At 46.1% G+C, this 26,511-nt stretch overlaps 1 protein-coding gene across 2 annotated transcripts in view; it reads left to right on the top strand.

Moving 5' to 3' along the window:
• Positions 1-26,511, top strand: part of LOC144755681 (Fc receptor-like protein 5) — a 303,522-nt gene that overhangs the window by 120,989 nt on the left and 156,022 nt on the right. For both annotated transcript variants that reach the window (XM_078644853.1, XM_078644854.1), the window contains 2 exons: positions 18,034-18,074; positions 18,234-18,383. In XM_078644853.1, the coding sequence (XP_078500979.1) occupies positions 18,047-18,074; positions 18,234-18,383 (178 nt within the window). In that variant the 5' untranslated portion in view covers positions 18,034-18,046. The remainder of the gene's footprint in view (positions 1-18,033; positions 18,075-18,233; positions 18,384-26,511) is intronic.

Here is a 26,511-nt window from a genome sequence, read left to right on the forward strand (position 1 = left end):
CCGACCAAGCAGGTAAAGGAGCCAGGATATGACTCCATTGCATAAAAGACCAAGGGTGCTGCGCGGTATGCTGCCTGCTTGCTTTCATGGCAGTGCGTCGGCGGGGGGAAGGCCCCCTGTTCAAGCACAAAGATGGTACATAATTAAGCAGGTTTCAATTCACGACAGTCATGCCCAACGCACTAGGCAAAGCAGGACTAAGCCCGGCAGCCTTCGGGTCCCATTAATTTAGGATAGGGGCAGCCACGACGGCAGCACTGCATGGGATGACAGAAGCAGGCATTAAAGCGGTAGGGAGATGGAGGTCACAGGCCTACAGAACGTATCTAAGACCCCAGCTGCTTTGACCCACAGGACTGGCGAACCCGTACCAGGCCGAACCACGAGTGACTAATTTTCCCTTACTTTAACAGAAAGGAGACCACGCCTGGGATGGGTGATGGAGCACTCGTTGATATCCCAGATGCAGACCTGGTGGTGCGATGGGGGCAATAAGACAAAAGGGGGACCAGCGGACACTTGCATCCGGTGGTTTGGTCGGCCGGGGATGAGATGGGAGCAGCTGCCGGCAACCCTCGAGGAATTGAGGGCGGACACAGCATGGCACCCAGACGTACTAATAATACACCTGGGCGGCAACGACCTGGCACAGCTCGGGAGGAGGACGCTCCTACACAAAATACAAAGGGAGCTCATGGAAATAGCCAGGACATTCAGGGGCTCAGCGGTAGTGTGGTCTGAGATAATCAGCCGGCACGAATGGCGTGGAGCGGCATCACAAAAGGCAGTCGATAATTCCCGCAACTAATTGAATCTGGCAGTCAGTAAATACTGCAGGGCTAATGGCCTGGGGTCAGTGAGACACGGGTCGCCCAGAACTATACGCCAAAGACGGCGTACACCTGACAGGCGAGGGCATGGGCCTGTTCTGGAGCAACCTCGGGGCGCCATGGCATTAGGAGGGAGCAAATAGCAGGACACACGGCGTAGTTGGAGGAGGAGCCATAGGGAAACGGATGCCTCCCAGACGGCGTGGCAGAGAACTACGCGCATAAGGGTTGGTAACGAGGCACACCGGAGGGCGGTGTACCAGGATGGGACCACTAACCTTGAGATGCCTCACGGCTGGGAGAGCTGGCCAAAGGGCAGAGGGTAAGACCAGACCACTCACCTTCAGATGCCTCACGGCTGGGTGAGGCGGCTTACCAAAAAAGGGGGGGTAGCAAAAACAGAGACGGCGCTCGCAGCCCAGCCCCCGCTGGATGGCAGGGCACAACCAGAACCGGAAAGGTAGCGAGTCATGGCCTAACTCCCGGGACAGAAGCTACCCCTCCCCTTCGCACAAGGAGAGCCCAAATCAAACCTACCAAAAGGAAAAACGTCCCGCAAGGGCAAAAAGAGACTAAACAGCAAAATGCAAAAGTTATGTATATTATCACTGTATTCCAAAATAAAAACTGCGGCCAACAAATGACCACAAAAGACAGAAGTGTATATTGGTTTATTTAGTTGGCAGAATGGGAATGGAGTATGGTGAATGGTACAAAGGGGGGAGGTAGGGGCGAGTGCGAGGGTTAAGCATCTAAATGTGAAGAGATGAATATTACCGCAGCAACAATTGGCTCCATTTTTATCTGCTCATGTCCTAAACCAAGGCTACCCGTTTCACTTGTCATTTTGTCAATGAGACGAGATCAAGATAATTACAGTCTTCTACAACAATTGTAGTCCATTATGTTTGGTTGTTTCTCTTATTCCCATTTCCTGCCTAATTTGATGTGTTATCAAAGCATGGACCCTTTGTTCCGTTGTTTTATTCCCTCCATTTGTATCCAATTACTAATACTTTAGTTTAAGATTTGTGTTTATTGATGTTGCTTTTTCTTAATAAGTGACAACCATCACCTTACAGTGTCACTGAACATGTTTCCAAATTACGGCTGTGGTAGTTGAGTGGAAGTATTATGCCTGCACTCATTATTACAACCAACATTATGTCTATTAGCATACCCCAAGTGCTCCAGCCCAACGATTTTCGCACGATGCAATGTTGCGGCACACAGTCACACACAATTCTGCACTAGCGAAAACCCAGATACAAGTGCAGCATGTAAATTGATACTTGTATAGCGCACTACTCAGCCGCAAGGGTCTCAAGGCGCTTGTACAAATATCACTGTGGAGCCCATCCTGGCTTTCCCTGTGAGGTGTCTACTCCTGGGCACCCCCAAGGTGGAGGCCAGGCATCCTTAGCGTTGTGGGGGCCGTTATGGAGATTAAGCAAGCTATTGCCCAGAGTTGGACTCCATGATTGGAATAGGACCGAGGCGAGAATTATCAGGTCCGTGGAATTTTTGAGCCCAAGACCCGCCGAGGCGGGGAATTGAACCCTGGTCCCGGTCTAGACCTCTGCATCAGGGTCTGCCGCTCTAACCATTGAGCCACACTTCTCCGTGTGCAGAACTGCAAATTGTGCGTTCACAAGTGCAACCACAGCGTTAATGCATTAAATTCCCAATCCCAGCAGGATGGTTACCTTACCTTAATGTGGTGCTTATTCATTACGGCGCCAGACTCTTTTGAGAAGAAGCTGCCGCTGTCCACTCCTACTCTGATTCACTCTGGAAGTGCAGCTAACTGCTGCAAGAACTGTGCATGTCAAACTGCGCTAACAAAGAGCCTGTCGCAAGGTCAGGCACAATGCAGGGCGCACCACTAAACTCTGCTCCGCGGCGGGTGCCAGAGATTTTGCAAAACATTGCACTCCAAACAGAGTAGTAAAACCTTGCAAACTCTGCTGTCCATCCCTACTTTTTGTCCAACGTTCTTCTAAGTCACCCTGAATCACGTACTGTTCACCTCTGTGTTTCTCATATTTCTGTGTTTGTTTCATTAGCTTAGTTGTCATTTCACGCCCTAAAAAAGACAAATCTGTCTCTTTCAGTATAATTCAACCAGTTGCACTTGACCGATCCCTAACTTCTAAGATTTGTGTCTCCCTGTTACTTTCCTTTTGCAGTTCAATGTTTGATGGATTATTCCACGCAAGTTTCTTTTTAACAATTGTTCTGATTTAAGACACAACACTATCATAGTAAAACACAGCTAAAAGTCATTCACATTGACAACGTCAATAGCTGGGAGCTCAGGCATTTCCGAGACCTGTTGGCTTTGCCAATGGTTGTCAACTATGAATTTATACATGAGCCTGGCAAACAGATACATATCTCGTGGAACGAACTAAGAATTATATTTTTTACCCCAAATTAATCAAAATCAACCTGTAGCAAAGAAATACGTGTGAGTAACTATATTACAGGACAGTATTAGCATCTGTGGGTTTTGGCGACAGTTACAGAGCTACGCTACTGACTCCAATTTTGTTGCTTCTTATCGTTTCCCCTGGATTCCTCTATGTCAATATTATAGTACCATAATAGGCAATTATTTAATATTATTTCATATCTATGCATAAATATGCCAAAACTTGTGTAGCGAATTCAAGGGCGTTAAGGGTTATAGAGAGGGCTTTTCCTAACTTCGTTTTTAAACACAGTTTATCACCAAATTTAGCATGAGATGAGAGTTTTCTCTTTTTGGAATACTATAAAATATTTAATCAGTTTTTGATATATCCTTCAAAAATGTTTAGATTATCTTTGCATAGAAAATAATGTGATGATTGGGTTATGAAAAATAGTCCAACCTCATTACAATGTGGGCAAAATAGAGTCGTATTTACCACAGGTGGTCAGTACTGCTGCCCCCAGGTGAGATATTTACTACATGTGATAAAACTCTCCTATTCCGAGTTTTCAACTTGAAAATGGGGAATAACATGCAGAATCCAAATTTAACATTCCGAATTCTGCATGTTTTGCCTTTTCTCCCCTTGATACATTTCAGCAGGTTTGACTTGCTGGAATCCATCATGGGAGAAGTGCAAGGGTGAGATAATTACCACACAACTGGTCATTACAATCTCTGTGCAAACAGGCCCTTTACCAGGGATAGAAATGTAGTGAGGGCCTGTGGGTTTGGAGAAATGTATCAATGGTAAATATGATTCCTCTTGATCAGTTGTCAACAGATGTTAAAACATTCTTGAGTACTCTAAGAAAGCTCATTACAAGTTTTGGGAAGACTTTTAGAGGGAGGCAGATGCTCTAGCATCTAGCAAAATAAAAGCCTTTGAAACGCATGGGAGGTCATTGTTGTCAGAAACAAGTTTCTGATGTAGGCTACATCAGAAGCACGAAGTGGGATAAAGAATAGGAAGTTGTAGTATTCAGCAGCACCTGTGGCGAAAAAATTAAGCACTGGCACCTACTATTTAATGCATGCGGGCTCAGATTAATTTAATGCATGAAGGTCAGAGCTGCTGGTTGTGTCTTCTTTGTACTACATTGAAACAATGTAGGACTACATGCTGTATGACTTGTATAATGGGTGCAAAGTAAAGTCATTGGTTATGCCCTGACTAGTCTGCAAGTAGCATGCAACCCTACTACCCACTACTGCAAACCTTATGCACAAAACATACATTGCACAGGATTTGTGTAGGATTTTTTTAGTTCAAAGAATTTATTAGAATTTGAGGCAGTAAAAAAAATAGTTAAACATAATAAAAAAGTGATACAGGAGATGAGAATCAATAAAGAATAATATATCATGAAGGCTAAGTTACCAATAATTCATTGGGTAAATTGCATAGAAATATTGAAGAAAACAAAGAGTCAGTGACCGGAATAATAAAAAGCATCAACAGTATCACTATGTAATAAAGAGAGGAGAACTAGCAAGAGAAAGGAGAAAAGGAAAAAGAGAAGAAAAAAGAGGAAAAGGGAAAGAAAGTGGGGAAAGAATAGAAAGGAAAGAAAAGATAGAGAAACGAACTCTTGAAGGGCTCCACAAAACAAAACACACAGGACACACTTAATCAGGCAACACAAAGGGATATTGAGGAACCAAACCTTTCGATGCTAAATCCATATAAGCATCTAAAGCTCTCCAAACATTACTAGAGATCGAAGGAGAGAGATGGGCCTCATCAACCGAAGTATGTGCACTTCTCAAAAAGGAAACCCATGCCCACCAAGTGTGGTATGAGACTGAGGAAAAAGACTTCCATTCCATAAGAATCACTTTAACAGCTATAGTTAATAAAAGATCCATGAGTTGTAATTCTAAGGAATCTAAAGGCAACGGGATTGGAGAGGCCAAGGGACCCAGTATAATCATGGGAAAAGAGAGTTGGAATTGAACATCAAATATTAACATAAGATGTTTATGTATTAAATCCCAAAATGATTGCAGGAGAGAACACTCATAAAACATATGTGGAAAAGTACCAGCCGATAAACCACAATTCCAGCATAGGTCATCTTCTTTTAGAGACAGGGAATACAATCGAACTGGAGTCCAATGAAGGAGATTGATAGAAAAGAACTTAGACTGCATTAAAGAAGGAGCAATTTTGTTACGCAAAGACATCTTCCCAATTAACTGCCAAGAATCTGGTGAAACATGTTCTGTAAGATCAGGAGTAAAATGGTGCAACCATTTGTGTTGGGTAACCGTAAGCTGAACAGAAGTAGTGGAAGATAAAAATGTATATATTTTGGAAGCTACATGACCGGATCTAATCCATAAATGAAATAAGGTAACAGTAGGTGAATTTGGGAACCAATCGTAATTTAGCAAGAGCAACTTTAATTTTGAGGAATGTGTAGAAGTCTAAGTTAGTGAGAGAAAATTTTGAGCTAAGGAGGAGAAGGGTAACGGATCATTATTTGCATCATAAAGATGACGCACAAGCGATATTCCCTTAGTAGCCCAATAAGACATCAACTTTTGATCAATAACAATTTTAATCTTAGAATTATACCAAATTGAGGACCATCGTGGTTTGTGAAGAGGAGTAGCAACTCTTTTGTCGACCAGCCGGACTGCAGCAATGGTATCTAAAATAATCGAACGAGAGAACGGAATAGATAAAGTAGAAGTGGTTAAAAACGAAGAAGGTGGCAAAGGAGCAGAAAGCTCTTGTTTAATAACCATCCAGGAGGGCACATGGGCAGGATCCAAAGAAAACCAAAGAGCTCCTTGAGAGGCTAAAAAAGCCACTTGGTATTTCTCCCAATCGGGGAAGTTACAACCCCCCATATCATAAGGTTTTCTCAAGAATTTGTAGGCAATTCTAGCTCGCTTGTCATTCCAGAGAAATTTAGAGGTAATGACATCAATCTCATGAAAAAAAAGAGGATAATTTGACCGGGAGCAAAGCTGATACAAAATTAATGATAGGTGTTATCCTCATTTTCAAAGTTTGAAGACGACCCCACCACGAAATATGTTTCGGAGACCAGGTGTCCAGAAGACGACGCACTTTGAGTATAGTCTGGGCTTCATTATACGCTACAGTATCATAAAGGGTACTACAAAACCAAATCCCTAAGTATTTAAGTTGTTTAGATTGCCACTTAAAGCCTGCAGAACCCATGTTTGCTGGGAAACAATATGCATTTAAGGGAAACATCTCAGTTTGGTCTCTATTAAGAGTATAACCCGAAACTTTAGAAAAAAGAGAAATGGTGGCAGTAATGGCAGGAATGGCCAAAACTATGTCATCAGAGAAAATATTAACATCGTCTGCATAAGCTGCTGTCTTCATACAATGGGAGCCGAAATTAAAGCCTTTAATGTCTGGGTGGAGATCAATCAATCTGAGGAGCGGGTCAATAGATAATAAAAACAAAAGCGGGGATAAAGGGCAGCCTTATCTGGTGCCTTGGCAAAGGTTAAAAAAAGACGACGTAGCCCCATTAACTCTAATGTTGGCTCTAGGTTGAGCATAGAGGGACACAACCATGTGAACAAAAGAGTCCCCAAGGTTATGTGCACATAAAACACCACGTAGAAAAGGCCAAGAGACCTTTCAAAGGCCTTTTCGGCATCAAGGGCCAAAGCTGCAGCCGGAAGATTAGAATGTTTAGCCGCACTCAGAATATGACAAAAGGTACGAATGTTATCTCTGGCGAGTCTGCCCTTGACAAAGCCCGTCTGAGAAGGGTGCACAAGCTTAGGAATGTAAGCCTCCAAGCGTCTGGCTAAAATCTTGGCAAAAATCTTAGCCTCCATGTTAAGAAGGGAAATAGGACGAAAGTTCTTGGGATCGGAATGATCCTTACCCTCTTTCGGGATCACCACAATAGTGGCATCAGCTGCCGAACCCGAAACAGACCCCCCCTTGAATAAAGGCATCAAAAACTGACTTAAGACGAGGAACAACCGAGGGAAGAAAGGTCTTATAAAACAAAATGGGGAAACCATCTGGACCGGGAGCTTTCCCAGATCGCGTGGCTCTGATTGCAGCAACAATTTCCTCAGAGGTAATCAAACTACCCAATTTGTTACTATCCTCCGCAGACACCGATTGAATAGGAATCGTCTTCAAAAAGTCTTGACATTGGGAAAAAGATGCCTGATTAGTGGGAGTATAGAGCTTACTGTAAAAATCTCAGAATACATCTAGAATCTCCGTGGTCTGAAATTTTTTAATACCCGAGCTATCATTGATAGAGGAAATCTGAGAGGATTGAAAAGAAGACTCCTGAAACTTCAATGAAGCCGCCAGAATTTTACCTGCCTGGTTTTTTAAAAGTAGTCTTTTAGATTTCTGAGCCTGAACACCTTTATGAGCTCTCTTAGTAACAATAGTGTTGTAGGAATACTTTAAATTCTTAATGGACTGTAAACATGTGTTGTCCTTAGAATTGCGATAGATATGTTCTTGCTTTTTGATTTCGTCCGCTAAATCAACAAGTTACTTTTTGATGGTAGTGTTCCTAGTCGCCATACGCTTAAGAATGTGAACACGAAGAGTGCATTTAAAAGCATCCCACAAGACTATTGGAGAAGAAACGGAGCCTTCATTGTCAGTGAAAAAGGTATCAATTTCTTTGGAAATGGTCAATATTTGAGAGTCGTCATGCAAAAGCTCAGTATTTAATTTCCAAGAACGAGGACGCAATTTAGGAGCAAAGGACAAAAGTGTAAAGGAAACCGCCGCATGATCAGAGACAAGAATAGGATGAATGTACGGGGAAGAGGAAGACTGGACAAGAGATGAATGAACCCAAAGATAGTCAATACGAGAGAAACTAGAATGGGGAGAGGAAAAAAGGAAAAGTCACTACCCGTAGGATTATGAAGACGCCAAATATCCTGGAGATGAGTCAAGGAACACATATTCGTCATCTGCTTATGAGCCTTAGGGGGACGAAAGCTAAATGCAGAGTTTCTATCTAACAAGGGATCCATTGGTAAGTTAAAATCCCCACCCACAATTAAATTACCTTTATGCGGTGTGGCAGCTAATGTTTTAGTAATTGTTCGCCAAAAGGAGGGATCATCAATGTTTGGAGCATTGATATTCATAACATAAAGATCATTTGTACCATCCGAGAACCTGGATAGTAACCATCTACCCTCCGAATCATGTTCAGTAGAGATCACAGACAGACCAGAATTCTTAGAAATCAGCGTTATCACCCCATTCATTTTGCCCAAGGCCTCTGAACAAACAACGTCAAGAACCCAATCCTTCTTCAAAAACAAGGCCTCTTTGGAGGATACTTTCGTTTCTTGTAAAAGAATCAAATCTGAAGATAAGGATTTACAGTATTCCAGAATTTTTTATCTTTTTACCGGATGATTCAATCCTCGAACATTAAGGGACAACACATTCAAGCCCGGCATATTCCTACCAGAAAAGATAAATCATAGTACGTAGATAACAGGAAGGAGAAACCAACGACAACATAAGACCACCAACGCTGTATGACGGACAACACAAGAGGAGAGCTCCAACAAGAAGTTCGTGAAGAGAAGTAAGAAGGAAAAAGAAGAAAAATGAAAGAACTACTGGAAGATGTAAGAAGAGAGAGATAGGGAAAAAGAAGAGAGAGAGAAGGGGAAGAGAAGGAGGAATAGAGGAACCAGAACGGAATAGAGAGAAAAAAAGAAAAAGACCCACCAGGGAAGGTCTGTAAAGGACCAAACTCATATCTGGGGAGACATGGAAGCGGGAGGGAAGACGGATGCCGGGCCGTATATAATAATAAAGGTAGCAATGCTAAACCAGACAGAAAGGAAAGAAAGATGTCAAAAAGGGAATGAGTGACCATAGCGATGGAAGAGACCAGAGAGGGATAGAAGAAAAGTTGTAACAAGCCTCTAAGTCAAAACATATCCAGGAGTATAGGGGTGCATCATACAATAAGCTACAGATCTAATGAAGAATTATGAGCATCAGAAGTGCTAAGAGAATGCAATGAACAAAGTGAACAAGCAAAATATCCTTAAGAACTAAACAACCATCTCATATAGGCAGCAAACATACAATATATGCAAACTTGAAGTCTGAGAAATATTAGTGGAGAAAAAGATCATAAATAAAGGGAAAAACATAAGTGAAACTTCATATATAGGCATAAACAATTAGCAATATAAGAAACATAGCAATATTCAGAATAAATGCAATAAGAAGAAATAGAAAAAAAACTGAAAAAATTGTAGTAGCAAATCATCATGAATCAATATGATACACAAGTAGCAAAACATATAAAGTCATCAGAGAGAATGAGTAAAACATGGAAAAAAAGCGCACAGTAGGATCAAAAATGAATAATACATAAGGTATCTGAAAAAATGAGAGAAGTGCAGCAAAACAAACCAAAACAACGCAATGTAAAACGAGCAAAAGACAATGGAACAAAACATGCTAAGTAAAAAGAATGAAACGACCAAAAGACATACGTCGAGCACCAATAAAAGTCTGTTGTGGTACAGGAAACAAGAGAACCGAACGAAGCAGAAGTAATTAGGACATACGAAAGGTATATATCAGCGACAAGGGAAAAGGAGGTGGGGGAAACACTCTCAATCCAAAGAATAACAGAAAGAGAAAAAGAGAAAACAGATAGACTAATTACCCAAGTAAACAAAGGACCAATGACAAAGGCTGGATGAACAAAATGCAATTAGCACAACCAGGGAAGAGGAACCGACAAAGGCCAAAGTAATAATATGACGCGGAGAGGAAAAACCAAATGAATATAAAATACAAAATGAACTGCAAACTTCTGACCAACTACAGAGACCTACGAGGGGGAGCCGTAGTCAACATGTAACACTAAACAGTGACACATGTGAGACGGAAAAATGTAAAATCACAGAAACAACAAAAAAAATATTCAAGAACCAGAAGGAACTGGAGCAGGCGACGAATCCATCTGTGATTCAGATTGATTATCAAGAAAAGAGGAAAGATCAGCAGGTTCATCAAAAATTCTGTAGCGGCCCTTGAAGGGAAAACGAAATTTGGAAGGGCCAGCAAAAGAAAAAGGAATGTTCATGTCCAACAGACGCTTCCGCAGATTGAGGAAACCTTTTCTACGAATCACAGTATCTTTCGCAAAGTCCTGCGAGATAGAAATGCGATGTCCCTCCCAAGTCACAGATTTGACCTTCCTCATGTGCGCCAAAATTTGCTCTGAATGCTGGTGACACAATGGCTTGAAGATTACCGCTCTTGGGCTTGTAGAAGATTTAGACCTGAAGGAGGGGACACGATGAGCCCTCTCAATTTCAAAGTCTCTCAGAAATGAAAACTGCAAGGTAGAAGGAAGCCATTGGGAGATAAAGTCAATCATCGAAGGGGCAGACTTCTCTGCATCTTCAGGAAGGCCAAAAATTCGCAGGTTACTTCTCCTGTTACGATCCTCCTGCTCGTAAGGTCTCTCCTCAAAGCCGCCATTGAACGATCCATTTGTTGAAGAGACCGTGAGTGTTGGCGCGTAGTATCTTCCACACCACTAATGCGAGTTTCAGCAGCAGTAACCCTAACACCTAATGTCTTAAAATCATTCCTGAGAGCCGCTACCTCAGCTTGTAAGAGGTCAGTATTAGTTTTAGTAGATTGAGCGATATCATGGACTGCATTGAGACGCGACAAAATAGTATCTAATGTGGCCGTAGAATCCTTCTGGGAAGATTCTGGAGTAGGGGAATGTTGCTTGGATCTCTTAAGAGCCCCTTTAGAGTCCTTGGCATTAGAAGGAACACCCATGTTGTCCGCCATAAGCACAATCTTCGTTGAAAAACACCAACACTATATCTGAAGAAATATGCGCAAAGCGAGGATTCAACAGGTGTAATACAAGACTCAAGGGCTCCTTGTTAGGAATAACTGTGTGCGCAGCACCATTAATCAATCATCGTAGTAGTAGACCACAAAATGGCGTCTGAAGTACGAATGTTGCAACAAAAAAAAGAAGAATACCACGAAAAAAGAAGTCACCAAATATTAAAAAATATCGACTTCCAGACATCCAGTAACCTCGTAATCAGGTTGACCAGAACATCAATCCATAGTAGGCACAAAACATGTGCAAAACATTAGGAAGTCCACTCAAAAATAGATGAGGCACATCAAGCAGGGAAAAGCATGAAAAATAGTTGCCAGCAGTATAAAAAACCGCCAAGTCAATAGTAAGAATAATGAATAATGAAGATATCAGGAAATATCACCTCACTGCAGCAGAAAACAACGGCTTCCAGAGTGTGTCACTGCACCTGAGGTAACATGCTCGAGCGACGCCACACAGGAGACAAAATGACGTCTGCACCGCAAAGGCAGTGAACGGAGCTTCAAAGGAGCTGAAAGGAAGGCTCCCGCTATTTGCAGTGGTAGAAAAACAGCTCATGCCACTCCTGGCGCATTCCGATACATTTTGCGCCGTTCGGGAACAAAAGCGATGCCGGTATGGTTGCAAAAGACGTCCCGGCAGCCGCTGTCCTCCCAGAGCTCAAGCGCCGACCGCCATCTCAGAGCGGCGCGCAAGCCACGCCCCTGGATTTGTGTAGGATTTTGAAGTCGCAGAGCGATGCCTTGTCCTAGGCATGTGTAGCTTTGTCGCAGTTCCACACAACAAGCCATACCCTAAACAGACTGCACATGGCCCACATCTATTCACATGGCATGACCATCGTGTGCATAGATATATACTGCATACAAGCCATGGCCCTAGGCTGCACAGTTCATAAACCTGGATTGAAATTACAAAAACTTGCCAAGAATACATACAAAATCAGACCATCTGTTTACATGGTTCTAGACTATGGAACTAAAACCCCCTCCTTTATATGTCAGATTTACTCTCCTCCCCTTTTATTTCATGATCCGCCTCCTTATTATCTTCCTCTCACTCAATTACTGATCTCGCTCCCACACGCATTCCAAAATACTGCTCCCCGGTATCGCTTTGTGTGTCCTCCACAAGCCTCTGTTATCCTGTTTTTGGTTAACTTCCCCTGTTGCTATGCACAGCACTCCACTGCTCTCCGGGGCAAGACGTATCCTCTACAATTACCTTTAATAAAAATACATTAAAAATAACATTTCAAAAGCACACAGAGCCCTGCACAGTGTAAGTAGTGTATGGATGTTGTATGTGTCATGTCTAGAGAAGTGCATGTAGCAGGATGTGAACTGATTGTGCGTCAAACATGATAAGGTCATAGGCCATGCCCCTTGTGCACCCAAACAAGTCTTTGGCGTGTGATGTCACTAGAACTTCAATATCAATGCAGGACCATATTTCACAGTTAATAGTTATGTACTCCAGTTGAAGTGATATTATAGTTATGATTTTGACCCTAAAAAATCTGATATTCAGCAGTTGTGGATGACAATGTATCCATAACTTGCCCCTTAATGCCCTTCTCATGACCTCACACATGATGTCACAGAAGACATTACAGATTAAACCATTCATTATATCACTGGTAATGTCACACATAAGCATTGATATCCTCAGTGACATCACTGGAGCTTCACAGAATCCCTCACCTGCAGCCAGGCGGAGCGCTCAGCCCCCATGTGATCACAGCTCCGCATTGCCTTACGTTGTGGAGATTGAGTGTCCCAGACACAGAACCAACTACATGTGTGATCACAGGCACCATTTACACTGACTAACATAGACTTCTGCATCTTTATCACTTTTGCTGCATGCCTGTTGCAGGCTGAGGGGCAGACATTACTTTCTTACTCCATTGAGCACAGCCATAATAATCTATAATTCTATAACCATTTCACTTTTAGCGAAGAACCAGGTAAATCAAAAAGCCCAGAGATGCCTTTCAAAGATATTTTTGTTGGTATGGACTAGAGATGGCGTATCAAAGATATTTTTGTTGGTATGGACTAAAGATGGCGTATCAAAGATATTTTTGTTGGTATAGACTAGAGATGGCGTATCAAAGATATCTTTGTTGGTATGGACTAGAGATGGCGTATCAAAGATATTTTTGTTGGTATAGACTAGAGATGGCGTATCAAAGATATTTTTGTTGGTATGGGCTTTCTCTGCCATAACCACATGTAGTGAAATGATTGATGATGTAAATGGTGAAGTAATCACCAGTGATGTCAAATTTCAGCATTTTAACAGTTCTTAACTGTCTTTTAAGAGAGTTGTTCGGTCATTTTTGTTTTATGATAGACCACACCCAGCCCATATCCCATCCAAATCAGCCAGGTCCTGTGACAGACCCCCGAATCCGACCCAGCTGCACATGGCCTTGAGCCGTGAAAGACGTGAACAGGGGGGCTCTCGTTGCAGGACCTTGGCTGCAGTAAACCCCTGAGTGCAGCATCTCGCCCCACAGAATCAGCCTCTCTTGTGCCCTGCAACACCGGCCTCTGGGCATGGGGTCATGTTGGCTGCTGACAGGTTCTCTACCCAGGCCCTCTTCCTGGCTCCCGTCTCAGCCATTCCAGTTGTACACGGCCTTTGGTCTTGTTCTAAAGCCTATATTTATTTATTTTATGGTTTTATATAGAGCATTTCAAACCTGGGAATATTATCAATACAGAACTTATTTTGAACTTGAAAGGAAACTGCCTTACAACAGCCACAAGGAACCTTTGAGTAAAACTTGAGTACACATTTACAGAACATAGCAAAGTTTTGCCATGGAACTCCGTGCCTTTCGGTGGCAACAGTAGAGGGGTGCGGACCAAGAGCCAAACCCAGTGACAGTCATAGGAACTGTAATAAATCACAAGGCCTTTAGGCTGAAACGCCAAAGATCACAACTATGGCTCATTGATAAATGTCTTTTTATAGCAGGCCATGACTGAGAGCTCTAGAGTTGAGTGAGTTGCTCATAGTGCTTGTTACTGTTCCAAAAAAATAATACATTAAAAAAGTACTTACCGAGCTTTCTTGCCCTCCGTGCTTTCTTCTTGAATGTTGTCAGCACGACTGTATCTCATGGAGCCTCAGCCCTGATGCGGGGGTACTGTGTCTGCTCTCCACTCAGTTGTCTAAGAGTGCTAGATGGGAAGTTTAAGGTGCCCATGTCAGGCTTGCCTTCGCAAGACACCCAGCCGAAGTGCCATTCGCACTTTAAGCTGGAGTAAGCACCAGTCCCCTGCTGACAGCCAGCAGAAGTGGCCTGCCCTCAAACTGCTCGGGCTGGGAGCAAGTTCAAGTTCAGTAATTTGTATAGCGCACTACTCACCCAGAGGGTCTCAAGGCGCTTGAGGGAGGGTGGGTGCATTATTTATCGAATAGCCATGTTTTAAGCTGCTTTCTGAAGGAGAGGTGGTTCTGTGTGAGGCGGAGGAGAGTGGGGAGGGAGTTACAGGTCTTGGCCGCTAAGTAGGAGAAGGATCTTCCTCCCATGGTGGATCTATGGCTGCGCGGAATTGCGGCGAGGGCTTGATTGGTTGAACGTAGTTGGTGGGTGGGTGTGTAGAAGGACAGTCGTGTGTTGAGGCATTCGGGTCCTAGGTCGTAGAGGGCCTTGTGTGCGTGGGTGAGGAGACGTAATGTTATTCTCTTGTTGACGGGGAGCCAATGGAGGTATTTCAGGTGACTGGAGATGTGAGCTTGATGGGGTATGTCCAGTATGAGTCTGGCTGAGGCGTTTTGGATGCGTTGGAGTTTTTTCTGTAGTTTAGCTGTGGTTCCGGCGTAAAGGGTGTTCCCGTAGTCAAGTCGGCTCGTGACCAGTGCGTGGGTGACTGTCTTTCTTGTTTCGGTGGGGATCTAGCGGAAGATTTTTTTGAGTATGCGTAGGATGTTGAAGCAAGAAGATGAGACAGCGTTGACTTGTCTGGTCATTGAGAGGGAGGAAACTAGGATGAAGCCTAGGTTACGTGCGTGATCTGTGGGTATGGGTGCTGTACCCAGGGCCGGTGGCCACCAAGAGTCATCCCAGGCAGAGGGGGATGATCCTAAGATGAGGACTTCCGTTTTGTCCGAGTCTAGTTTTAAACGACTGTTCTTCATCCACTTGGCTACTTCTTTCATTCCTTCGTGTAGATTGGATTTGGCGGTGTTTGGGTCTTTGGTGAGGGAGAGGATCAGTTGGGTGTCGTCTGCGTAGGAGATGATGCTGAGGTTGTGTTGTCGCGCGATGGATGCGAGGGGACTCATGTAAACGTTGAAGAGGGTGGGACTGAGAGATGAACCTTGTGGTACGCCGCAGATGACTTCGGTGGCTTCTGATTTGAATGGGGGGAGGCGGACTCTCTGGGTTCTTCCGGCGAGGAACGAGATGATCCAGTCCAAAGCTTTTCCTTGAATTCCAACGTTGCTGAGGCGTTGTATGAGGGTGCTATGGCAGACTGTGTCGAAGGCGGCGGAGAGGTCGAGTAGTATGAGGGCAGCTGTTTCTCCGTTGTCTAGTAGTGTTCGGATGTCGTCAGTTGCTGCGATGAGGGCGGTTTCGGTGCTATGTTTGGCTCGGAAGCCGGCTTGTGAAGGGTCGAGGGATTTGTTGGATTCGAGGAAGGTGGCGAGCTGGCTGTTGACAGCTTTTTCGATGACTTTGGCAGGGAATGGGAGGAGCGAGATGGGGCGGTAGTTCTTGAGTTCCGTGGGGTCAGCTGTGGGTTTCTTCAAAAGGGCGCTTAGTTCGGCGTGTTTCCAGCTTTCCGGGAAGGTAGCAGAGTTGAAGGAACAGTTGATGACCTCGCGGAGATGGGGTGCGATGATGGAGTCTGCTTTATTGAAAATGTGGTGGGGACAAGGATCGGTAGGCGAACCTGAGTGGATGGAGTTCATCAGGCGGATGGTGTCTTCAGTAGTGATTGGGTTCCAGGCGAAGAGGTTGTTAGGGTGTTGTTTAGGTTCGGGGGTGGGTGGGGTGGACTGTTCTTCGGGCTGGTTTTCAAAGCTGTTATGTATGTCGGCGATTTTGTTGTGGAAGAAAGAGGATAAAGAGTCGCAGAGGTCTTGGGAGGGAGTGATGTCGTTGGAGCCGGCGGAGGGGTTGGTAAATTCATTGACGATGTTAAATAGTTCCTTGCTGTTGTGGGCGTTGTTGTCGAGACGATCCTTGAATGCTGATTGTTTGGTGGATCGGATCAATTGGTGGTGTTTGCGTGTGGCGTCCTTGAAGGTGGCAAGGTTGTCAGTGGTTGTTTTTTTTCTCCAGGTTTTCTCGAGAGTACGACATAGCTTCTTGGATTTCTTAAGGTCATCGTTGAACCAGGGGGCCTTTTTGCTCCCTTGTTTGAATTGATGGTTTTACAAGGGTGCTAATTCGTCAGCGCTGTGGGAGATCCATTGTGTGAATTTGGTGGCCGCTTGGTTTGGGTCCGATGATATGGCGGGAGGGTTTAGGTTAAGTGAAGTGAAGAGTTGGTCGGTGGTGATTTTGTTCCAATTTCTTCGAGGAATAGGTTGTGGAGGGTTGTGGGTCGTGGTCTGTTTGTGGCTGAAGTGAACGCAGCTGTGGTCCGTCCAGTGGAGAGCTGTGGTGTGATCGAAGGAGATGTGTTTGCTGGAGGTGAAGATGGGGTCGAGCGTGTGTCCGGCCAAGTGGGTGGGGGTGTCAACGAGTTGTTTTAGTCCGAGATTGGCCAGGTTGTCCAGCAGGGTGGAGGTGTTGCTGTCGTTTTTCTTTTCCAGGTGGAAGTTGAGGTCTCCTAGTAGGATGTAGTTCTCGGAGGTGAGGGCATGTGGGCTGATGAAGTCCGTGATGTCTTCGCTGAATTGTGTGCGGGTTCCTGGTGGTCTGTAGATGAGGGTGCCTCTGAGTGTGGTCCTGGGGTCGGTGTGGATCTGGAAGTGAAGGTGTTCGGCGGTAGCGAGGTTGTCGTCGGAACTGGTCGTGATTCGGATGGTGTTCTTATGGACAATGGCGATTCCTCCTCCTGTTTGGTAGCTGCGGTCCTTACGGGTGAAGCAGTGAAAAATAAAATAATAATTCATTGTATTGCCAATTTATTTTTCACCTTTGCTGCACAGGCAGCATGGGGGAGATGCTCCACCACCCTAATGGGGGGGCCAACCCTGGGTGTAACGCAAAGCACTGCAAGTTGCTGCCTTGCATTACAGTGTAGCGGAGGCATTACATGAGTGGAGGATGAGTGCTCCCATGCATCTACCCGTTCATTCTGAAGCATTCTCAGATTTATCAACACTGGAAGACTAGGGAACGCGTTGCAATTGTACGCCTTCCCACCAGAGGTGCACGAGGACAAATAGCTTTATTTCTCCTCGTTGTTTCCTTTTTCGAAGTGTGCTGCATTCTGCAGCACATTTCAAAAGAAGAAATTGCCTCAAAGGATTGCTTTTGAGAAGGATGGTGTCGATTCCTGTACAAAACAATCCTGTCTGCAATGCAGACACCCTGCAACATGACACAAGGGAGCCTGAATTGGCGCCAGGCTGCACAGAGTGCGCCAGTGCAAAGAGAGTACAGGAATAATCCATATAATGGTAAATATGGCACATTCATACCCTCTCCCTTTCACGCAGTGCACTGCAGCAAGTTGTCTTGCTGGGTTGCGTGAAAAATGGCCAGCGTTTTTTAGATGTAGCACTTCAGTGACACTATTTTGAAATTCAGTTTTGCGCCCTGAAATTCTTGCATTTGGCATTTCTCTGCTGCCATTTCGGTTTCAGCACGGATATCTGCTTCATGATACTCTTTTCCCTCTTTCTGCAGGTGATGTCTCAGCATGAGTCCAGCCTACCTGGGTCTCTTGGGTGAGTACCAGTGAACTTGTGCAGCATCCTTTGTGCACCTGAATGTGTGAGGGATGTGGAGGGTGAGTGTTCCTGTGGGAGTGTGTGCGCGTCTGTGTTTGCAAACAGAGCATAGCTTTTGTTGGATTACCCATTCTTATGATATCTTTGCTTATTTAGGACAGACTGACCTGGACATCAGGGGTCAGGAATGGATTCTACGACCGAGAGGGAGTCCTGGAAGCTGGTGCAGAGGGCTTGCACTGTTTCGCCTCTCTTTTGTCTCTCTTGCAGTGTATTTAAGTGCCCATCTTCCCGTGACATCTGCAGGTTAGTGCTTCAAAACTAAATTGATACTATGGGGAAAGAGGATCATGGGAGAAAGTTGGGTGGAAATGTCGTTTGCCATTCAGGACCCTACTGAGAGCCCTTAGATAACAAGCAGTCTGGTATAAGATTCACTCGAATATCAAACCATCACTTATCCAAACAGAGAAGAAAGAAGTCAGGCACAAGATCAAACAACGGTGTGAGTATATGTTGAGCTGGAATAGTGGTGAATAAGCGTGACATCCCGATCCATTCTGATGGCCAACTGTGTATACAGGTAAGCAGCCGCGGCCGGTAGTGGGAGTACCGGCCGGGCGGTGACGTGGGGAGGGGGGAGGGGCAGGGTGGGAGGTAGCAATGTATGGATTCCGGACCTTAACAGGTAAGTAAACATATTAATAAATAAAACTAATTTTGTTGCGCGCTCTGCATCGCATTTGGTGATGCAGTGCGTGCAACAAAATAAATTCGTTTTATTTATTAATATGTTTACTTACCTGTTAAGGTCCGGAATCCATACATTACTACCCCCCACCCTGCCCCTCCCTCACCCCACGTCACCGCCCGGCCGGTACTATCACTACCAGCCGCGGCTGCAGGTAAGCTATCATTGCTTCTCACACTCTGCATCATCAGGGCAGAAAACTTGGTAAACTGTGCCGTCACTGAGAGAAAACCAGAAGATCCTGAGACCCTCAAAGCGGTGAGATGCTGATTTCTGTGGGATCCTGTGGGATCACAAGCAGTAAAAAAATCACAAGATGAGTGTAGGAGGCTGGCTTGGTATATGGTGTACACTTATTCAAGTGTGGCACCCTGCACCTACCCAGACAACCCTTATGGTGTTTTTAGTAGTTTAGACAACCTTAGAAAGCTCTCAAAGTTGTAGCTGTGGAGAGCAGCCTTCAGGCTTGATTGGATGATGGAACCACAAATTCCCAAACCCCGCATGCCTAAGAAACGCGGTCTTAGTACCAACTGCGTCTTAACCACGCATTTCTTTACCACGCATGCCTTTACCACAAATTTTCGTGGTAAAGGCATGAATGATAAAGGGATATATGCGGCTAAGGTCGCCACCCCCCTCCCCACTGCCCTAAGGTGCAAGCTCCCCACCACCCCCCTCCTGCCCAGAGGTGCAAATACCCTTACGCCCTCCCATCCCCCGCGCTGTGCCCTCCCCCTGCCCTGATGCCTAAAACCCTGTCCCTTAACCCTGTCCCTTAACCTGACCCAGCCCAGCCCTGACCCAGCCCAAAAACCTGCCCCACCACCACCTAAGCCCTAAAAACTACCCCGACTACCCATTCTCCTCCCCCTGAGGCCTAATACTCTAACACCTAATTAAAAAAACGACCCCAACACTCCCCCAGCCCTAAAAACTACTCTGACCCCCAGCCCTGAAAACTACCCCTAAACCCCCAGCCCTGAAAACTACCCCACGCCCCAGTCCTGAAAACTAGCCCCACCCCCAGCCCTAAAAACTAGCCCCACGCCCAGCCCTGAAAACTACCTCCAACCCCAAAAGCCGTGAAGACTAGCCCTGAACCCCCACCCCATGCATGGTTAAAGCAAATACGTGGTTAAGGCAAGCGTGATTAAGCTTGCAGAGTCTAAACACTCGTGGTTTAGACCGCGGTGTTTTGACTGTTTCCCTTCAGGCTTAGAGAAACACAGGGTGTCCCAGTATAATGCAAATGTAAAATCCTAACAGCTGTTGCAGAGCTTGATACAAAAAGATGCAACTTAATTGATCACACAAACGTGAACTACCGATTATGAGAGAGGCAAGGTAGAACCAAAGGTGTATTATAACAAATTTAGTATAGTAATCATCTGCATGAGACCAATATATTAAACAGTCTATATACAATGTCATAAGAATATTATGAGTATTTATTCCATATATCTTTTTGGAAACAGTTTGCAATTTATAATGTGTTTAAAAACATATGTTAATCAGTATACATATATATGAATCACAGAATATAATAATCAATCACATAATACATCATTACATAAAATACATAAATGAAATAAAAAGATAAAAAAGAGAATCAGGAACATACAAGTGTCGACACGGCGTTTCGGCTTTGTGTGAATAAAACACCTTCTTCAGGACAGATTCTCAATGTTTAAAAAACAGGAGAAATGTGTTAGACTCAGTCATATACTGGAGTTGTTGCGCTATTTCTTAATTCTTTATTTGATAAGGGACGGTCTGCTGGCGTATCCCATCGATTTTGGGGACTTTGACAAATTGGTGCCAGCTTTAAGCAATCCGGGAGAGCCACCGATAATGTGTAGAAAGATTTTTTCAATTAAAATTCTTTTGTAATTATATGGCAATCGCTGCAGCCGAAGGCCTTCTTTTACTATGGCTCTACGGGCTTGGGGGATGACCTCCCTGCATTCAATAATCAAATCTAATATAAAAGGTTCGGCTTCCCTGCTCCTCGACCGGACTGGAATATCTCTGTTATCAAAGCGCGTTTCAGGCTTAGTCTGGGAGCTGTGTAAACCAGCTTGTTTCATCAGTATCTAAGCGTATAGTACAAATTAAGTGAAAAAGAGCACAAAGTATAGTTATAATATTGTTATTTATAACAGTCACTCACTAACCTAATGCAATATCTCCTAACCAGAGATATAATTACAATACACACAATACTTTGATAATCCGACAAGTAAATAGCACAGAAATACAGTGGGCTTCAGGGGGAGACCAAGCCATATACAAATATAGTAGAATGTGACTAACAACTGAAGTCGAGAGAGGACCCAGAAGACTAAGTAGTGCTGGGGGACCAAGGAATCACCCGAGGTAAGGACTCAAGAACCCCACAGAGGCTGTGTGCTAAGTGAATAAACGATGGGGGAGTCACTGATGCAATTCTTACGAAAAAGGACCCTTCCCAGAGGACTTGGAAGACACCACGTTGGAGATGGGTGGTTTGAGAATCCCCCTACCCGTGAATACCCAGGATACCAGGTTATCTGCCCCAGGGAAGCCGGGTGCATAGGTGCGAAGTGACATCGGGAACCGCTGTAGACCCCAATGGAGGACTTCAAGCAAGATGCCGCTGGCGAAGAAGCTGAAAGTATCCGTGGAACACAAAGATGGATTCAAGAGGTGTAGTACCTGGAAGCAGAAGGGACAGAGTGTATGTCACTCAGGAGTGACCAGAAGGCACAGGAGTCGAGTGCCCACCAATGGACGGCTGTTGCAGAAGAGTTTACGGTGCCCTTGTCTTGGCAGCTGCGTGGGCCAGGTGATGCTGAGGACAGGAATGGTGTACAAGCTGTCCCACGTCATATGTCGATATCCAGGGGGTCGGAGTCTAGTGGGGACACCAACAGGCTTTGCAACAGCAACACGTGGAAGAGGACCAAAAGGTACAGTGTCAGGAACAGCAAGGTCCAAGAGACTCACTATGTGCAAGTGAATCAGAATAGGCCCGAGCAAGCAGGGGAGCCCTCTGGAGTTGAAGAAGACCCTCAGCAGGGCCCAAAAATCTCTGGTGACAAGAGTCGCCCAGCTTTAGTAATGGCGGTTGTGTCGCTGAGGGATACCGGCTGAAAACTTGGTCTGAAGACAGTGCAGGCCTCGAGGATACTGTAGGACCATCACCTGTGTTACTGACCCAGTTGGAGACCAGAATCAGCAATCGGTCAGCTGTGTTGCTGTGCCTGCGGATGCAGGGAGTGACTCCTTCACTCCAAGGGCGATTCCTTCAGGTGTCTTTGGATGTCCACAGGACCTGGAAAGGACCTGTATGGAGCAGGCTTGCAGAACAAAGAGTTCAGGTGTAGACAGAGTCTTCCTGGTTGCAGTCTGGGTTCCAAGGCAAAGTCTGATGCGGTCAGTCCAACACGGTCTACACAACACGGTGATGATCTCCAGATGGTTGAAGAGGATGCAGAGTTTGATCTGAATCAAATCCTATGATGAAACTAGGGACCCACCCTCAGGTAAGCCTTTAAGTACCCTAAGGAAAGAGTTGGGATGATTCAGAGGTTCCTCCCAGAGGAGGGAATCGACAGTGGGGCAGATACTCCCTTGTCCTTTATCCAGTTTCACGCCAGGGCTGGGAGCCAACGGCTCTCTGAACTGGTTTGAGCTGTGGTATGCAAGGAGGGGACCAAATGTGCCCCTCAAACAGTCTGAGTGGTGCTGGCAAGGGCTCCCACCCTGTATCAATACACTAAACCCTGTCTGGGAGGCGGGCACACCTCCCTGTGAAAGGATACCTATTGTTCTGCTTTCCCAGCTCGAGCTTGGCTCAGCAGCAGGAGGGCAGAATCGTGTCTCAGGTCGGCGGCAGCCATAGCTTGCTATCCGGTTCTGGAAGACTGGTACCGGGAGCACTGAAATACTCCCAAAGGAGATTTACAGTGCATGGAATCATACCTCCCATACCATTTACTGTATGGGAGGTATGATTCCAACATGTTTGATACCAACCATGAGATGGTTCGTTGCAGCCAGTTTAGAGATGTTCATCGTGTAATGACGCATGGCCACTCTATTATATCATAATGGCTGATTCACTGACAACCTTGGAGAATGGACTCCGAAGGTTGCAGGGATGACCTGCTCATGCAGGGGCACCCTCACACTTAGAACAGAGCACCCTTACTTTAGGGCTGAAAGGCCTACTAGAAGGGTGACTTAGAGGTTTTAGGTGCAGTGATCTTAGATATAATGAATCTTATAGTCTGCTCTCCAATGGGTTTGCGCCCCCCCCCCCACCCAGCCCTATTAGACAAGATCGAACCGATGAACCTATTCATCAAGAACAATGCCTTCTGGGACACCTTTACCCCCCTCAGTGAAAGAGACATTAAAAAGGTTCTTCAGGGTTGGAGGAGCTTGGTGGGCATCCGAGATGGCCGCGTGAGCACAGCGCTCCCCGGACCCCCGCCGCTCCCGGCATAATATCCTGCATGAATCCTGAATTTTCACGAGGATTTGTATAGAGGACGTTGGGCTGATCTACCTGGACCTTTCAGAAATTTATTTTGACACCGGGTGCCTGAGTTACGGTGATTCGAACTTTTGGGCTCCGCCCTTGAGGTGCGCCCGGGACTGGGTGAGGTTCAGTGGCCGTCTTGGAGTTGAACAACAACGGCAGGGGGATTGGACTTGTGGGTCCCCTTCTTAAGTTTCGGTTTCGATTCTGCCTCTGACTGGGACATCGGCGAGAGGATCAGGCCGGAGCTGGGTCCAGGGCACGAGTCGGCTGTTGGGCCTTTGGCTGGACTATTCTCCTATTTGGCTGTCCCTATCCTAGTGGTGCCCTTGTTGCGGTCCTCTGGTCCCGAAGCCTCCCTTTCTGGTGCCCGGTCCGTTGACCCTGGTGAATTTCCTTGTGACGCATCTCCAAAATGGCGGGCAGAGGGGACCGGGAGACGCGGAAGACGAAGACACCTCTGCGCGGGGGTCCGGTCCATTCTAACGTCATGGACCGTTACACCCACTCTAGGGGGTCCCCCGGAGCTGCCCTGCCCGGTCCCAGTGCGTCTGACCACGTCGTGGATGCGTCGACGGAGCCTTCCTTGCAGGACATCATGGGCGCCATTTCTGGCATGAGGGAGTCGATAGGCCAACAATATGAAACCTTGACCCACAAAATTGACACCGTGGCCATCGATGTGAACTTAATTCGGGCCGATCTCTCAAAAACGAATGAGAGGGTGAAGTCATTGGACATCAAGTCATCCAGCCTCATGGCGGACGTCTCTGAGATACAGACGGAGATTGGCAATCTCCGTAGGGTGAACGATTTCATGACCAGGCGCTTGGACGATTTTGAGAACAGGGCACGTCGCTGTAATGTTCGCGTGGTTGGTGTTCCGGAGAATCCAGAACCCCACTCGGTTGATCTCCTGGTTGAAGACCTGATCCTAAACCACCTTTCTCCATCTGGCCTTAGTAAATTTTTCACAGTGGAGCGTGCACATCGTGTTCCGGGGGGCCAGGGTAAGCCAGGTGCCCCGCCGAGACCTATTGTCGCAAAACTTTTCCACTATAGGGATCGGGACGCTATCCTGCAGGCCTCACGGGTGAAGGGCCCGGTGGCCTTTGAGAATGCCACGGTGCACTTTTATCCGGACTTTTCCCAACAGGTCCAGAAGCAGCGGATGGGATTTCGTGGTGCTAAGAAGCGTCTTAGGGACATGGGGATGCGCTACGCTATGCTTTTTCCGACCAGGCTGCGGGTTGAGTACAATGACCGAACTTTCTTCTTTGATCGGCCGGATGCTGTGAATGACTGGCTGGACTCCTTGCCTGGCCAACCTCCTGAGACTGAGTCCGATGCCCACCCGGGCGGTGCTGAAGGTGGTGTAGAGAGCTGAACATTTCGTCTTTGCCTGGTGCCTTGTTTTGAATAACTCTTTCCAGGAGTGTATGCCTCCGTTCCTCTACTGCTTATGTGATTTGATGTATGGTTTTTTCTCGTTATTGGTCTTGATCGGGGTGGCGGGTGGGACGGAGCCTTTCCTCCTCCGGGGTCTTTGTGTAGAATAGGGGTTCTTGGGCGACAGGCACACTGCAGGTTGGGGTGGCTTTTTAGCTTTTTGCAGGGGTGCAGGGTGGGGGGTGTTTTGTTGTTATTTGGGGGGTGGGCGGTTGGGAAGTTCGTTGTTGGTGTGTTCTGTGTTCAAGGCGATTTTATCCTGTATTTGAAGATGTTTCTTGTGTCCTGCTCATTGGTGGGGGGTTTTGGCTTTACTGGGTGGGATGGGGGGTAGCGGGTTGAGATTTGTTTCGTGGAACGTTAACGGTCTGGGTGATCGTATCAAACGGAGTGTGGTGTTGAAATGTATACGACGTTTATCTCCTGATATTGTTTTCCTGCAGGAGACTCATTTGGTAGGCAATGTTTGTCATGCGATGAATAGGTGGGGCTATCGCCTCGTTGCACATTCGGGGTTCACCTCGGGTTCTAGGGGTGTGGGTATCCTTGTTCGGGCTTCCCTCCCCCTAGCTATTGATGATGTGATTCAGGATGATCGAGGGCGATATGCTGTCCTTGTGGGTCGCTATGAGGGTCGTGCCCTCTCCCTATTTACTGTTTACGTGCCCCCCGGCTTGCAGACTTCTACCTTTTCCGATTTGGGCCGTGTGTTGTTGGACCTCCCTGATAGTACTCTCTTTCTGGCTGGTGATTTTAATTCGGTGTTCTCCGGTCTCCACGATCGCCACCCCCCTAGAGATACTCCTGCGGCCCAACAGTGGTTGGGTGGGTTTTTGGATACCTTTGGCCTGGTGGATTGCTGGAGGCTTTTACATCCTACTCAGCTTCAATACACCTTTCACTCTGGGGCCCATGGGAGTCTGTCTAGGCTGGATTATTTTCTGATGCCTGCGGCTCAGTCGCCAGCGGTGAGTGAGATTGTACACCTACCCAGGGGTATTTCTGACCACTCTCCGCTCTGGCTCCGTTTTGAGGTTGGAGTGGAGACAGTGGGCCGGGTGGCTCCCATCAATCCGTGGTACCTTACCTCCCCCGAGACCCGCAGCCTTTTGCTTCAGTCTTTGGACGCATATTTTCTGGATAACGAGGGGTCGGTTTCCTCAGCTGTGTTCCTGTGGGAGGCCTTTAAGACGGTGATTCGTGGGCAGGCCCTCTCCCTTATTGTTGAAGCTAAGAGGGCGAGGAATAGGGAGGTGGTGGACCTTGAGGGGGAGATCTCTGCATTGGAGGATGCTTTGGAATCTGGTGTCACGTCTGCGAAACTCCACGCCCTGGGTCTGAAACAATTTGCCTATAAATCTATGGTCACGGATGCTGCTAAAGTGATGTTTCGGGAGCAACAGGGTCGTTTGTATGATGTGGGGGACAAAGCGGGTAAATTGCTGGCATGGCTGGATAAGAAGGAGAGAGCTAATCGTGTGGTGCCCGTGATTCAGTCTTCGAGTGGTGAGAATGTAACGGACCCGATTGGAATAGTTGACTGTTTTGCTGAGTACTTCCGTGTAGTATATACCCCTGTGTCTGTGAGGGATGTGGCGGACTCTCGCCTTCTATTGCGTGATATAGCTCTGCCCAGTGTCTCCGACTTGGATCGTGTAGAGTTGGATTCCCCCTTTACTGTTGATGAGATAGCTACTGCCATCCGT

Source organism: Lissotriton helveticus, chromosome 5_1 (assembly GCF_964261635.1).
Source record: "Lissotriton helveticus chromosome 5_1, aLisHel1.1, whole genome shotgun sequence".
In the NCBI taxonomy this organism is placed as follows: domain Eukaryota; kingdom Metazoa; phylum Chordata; class Amphibia; order Caudata; family Salamandridae; genus Lissotriton; species Lissotriton helveticus.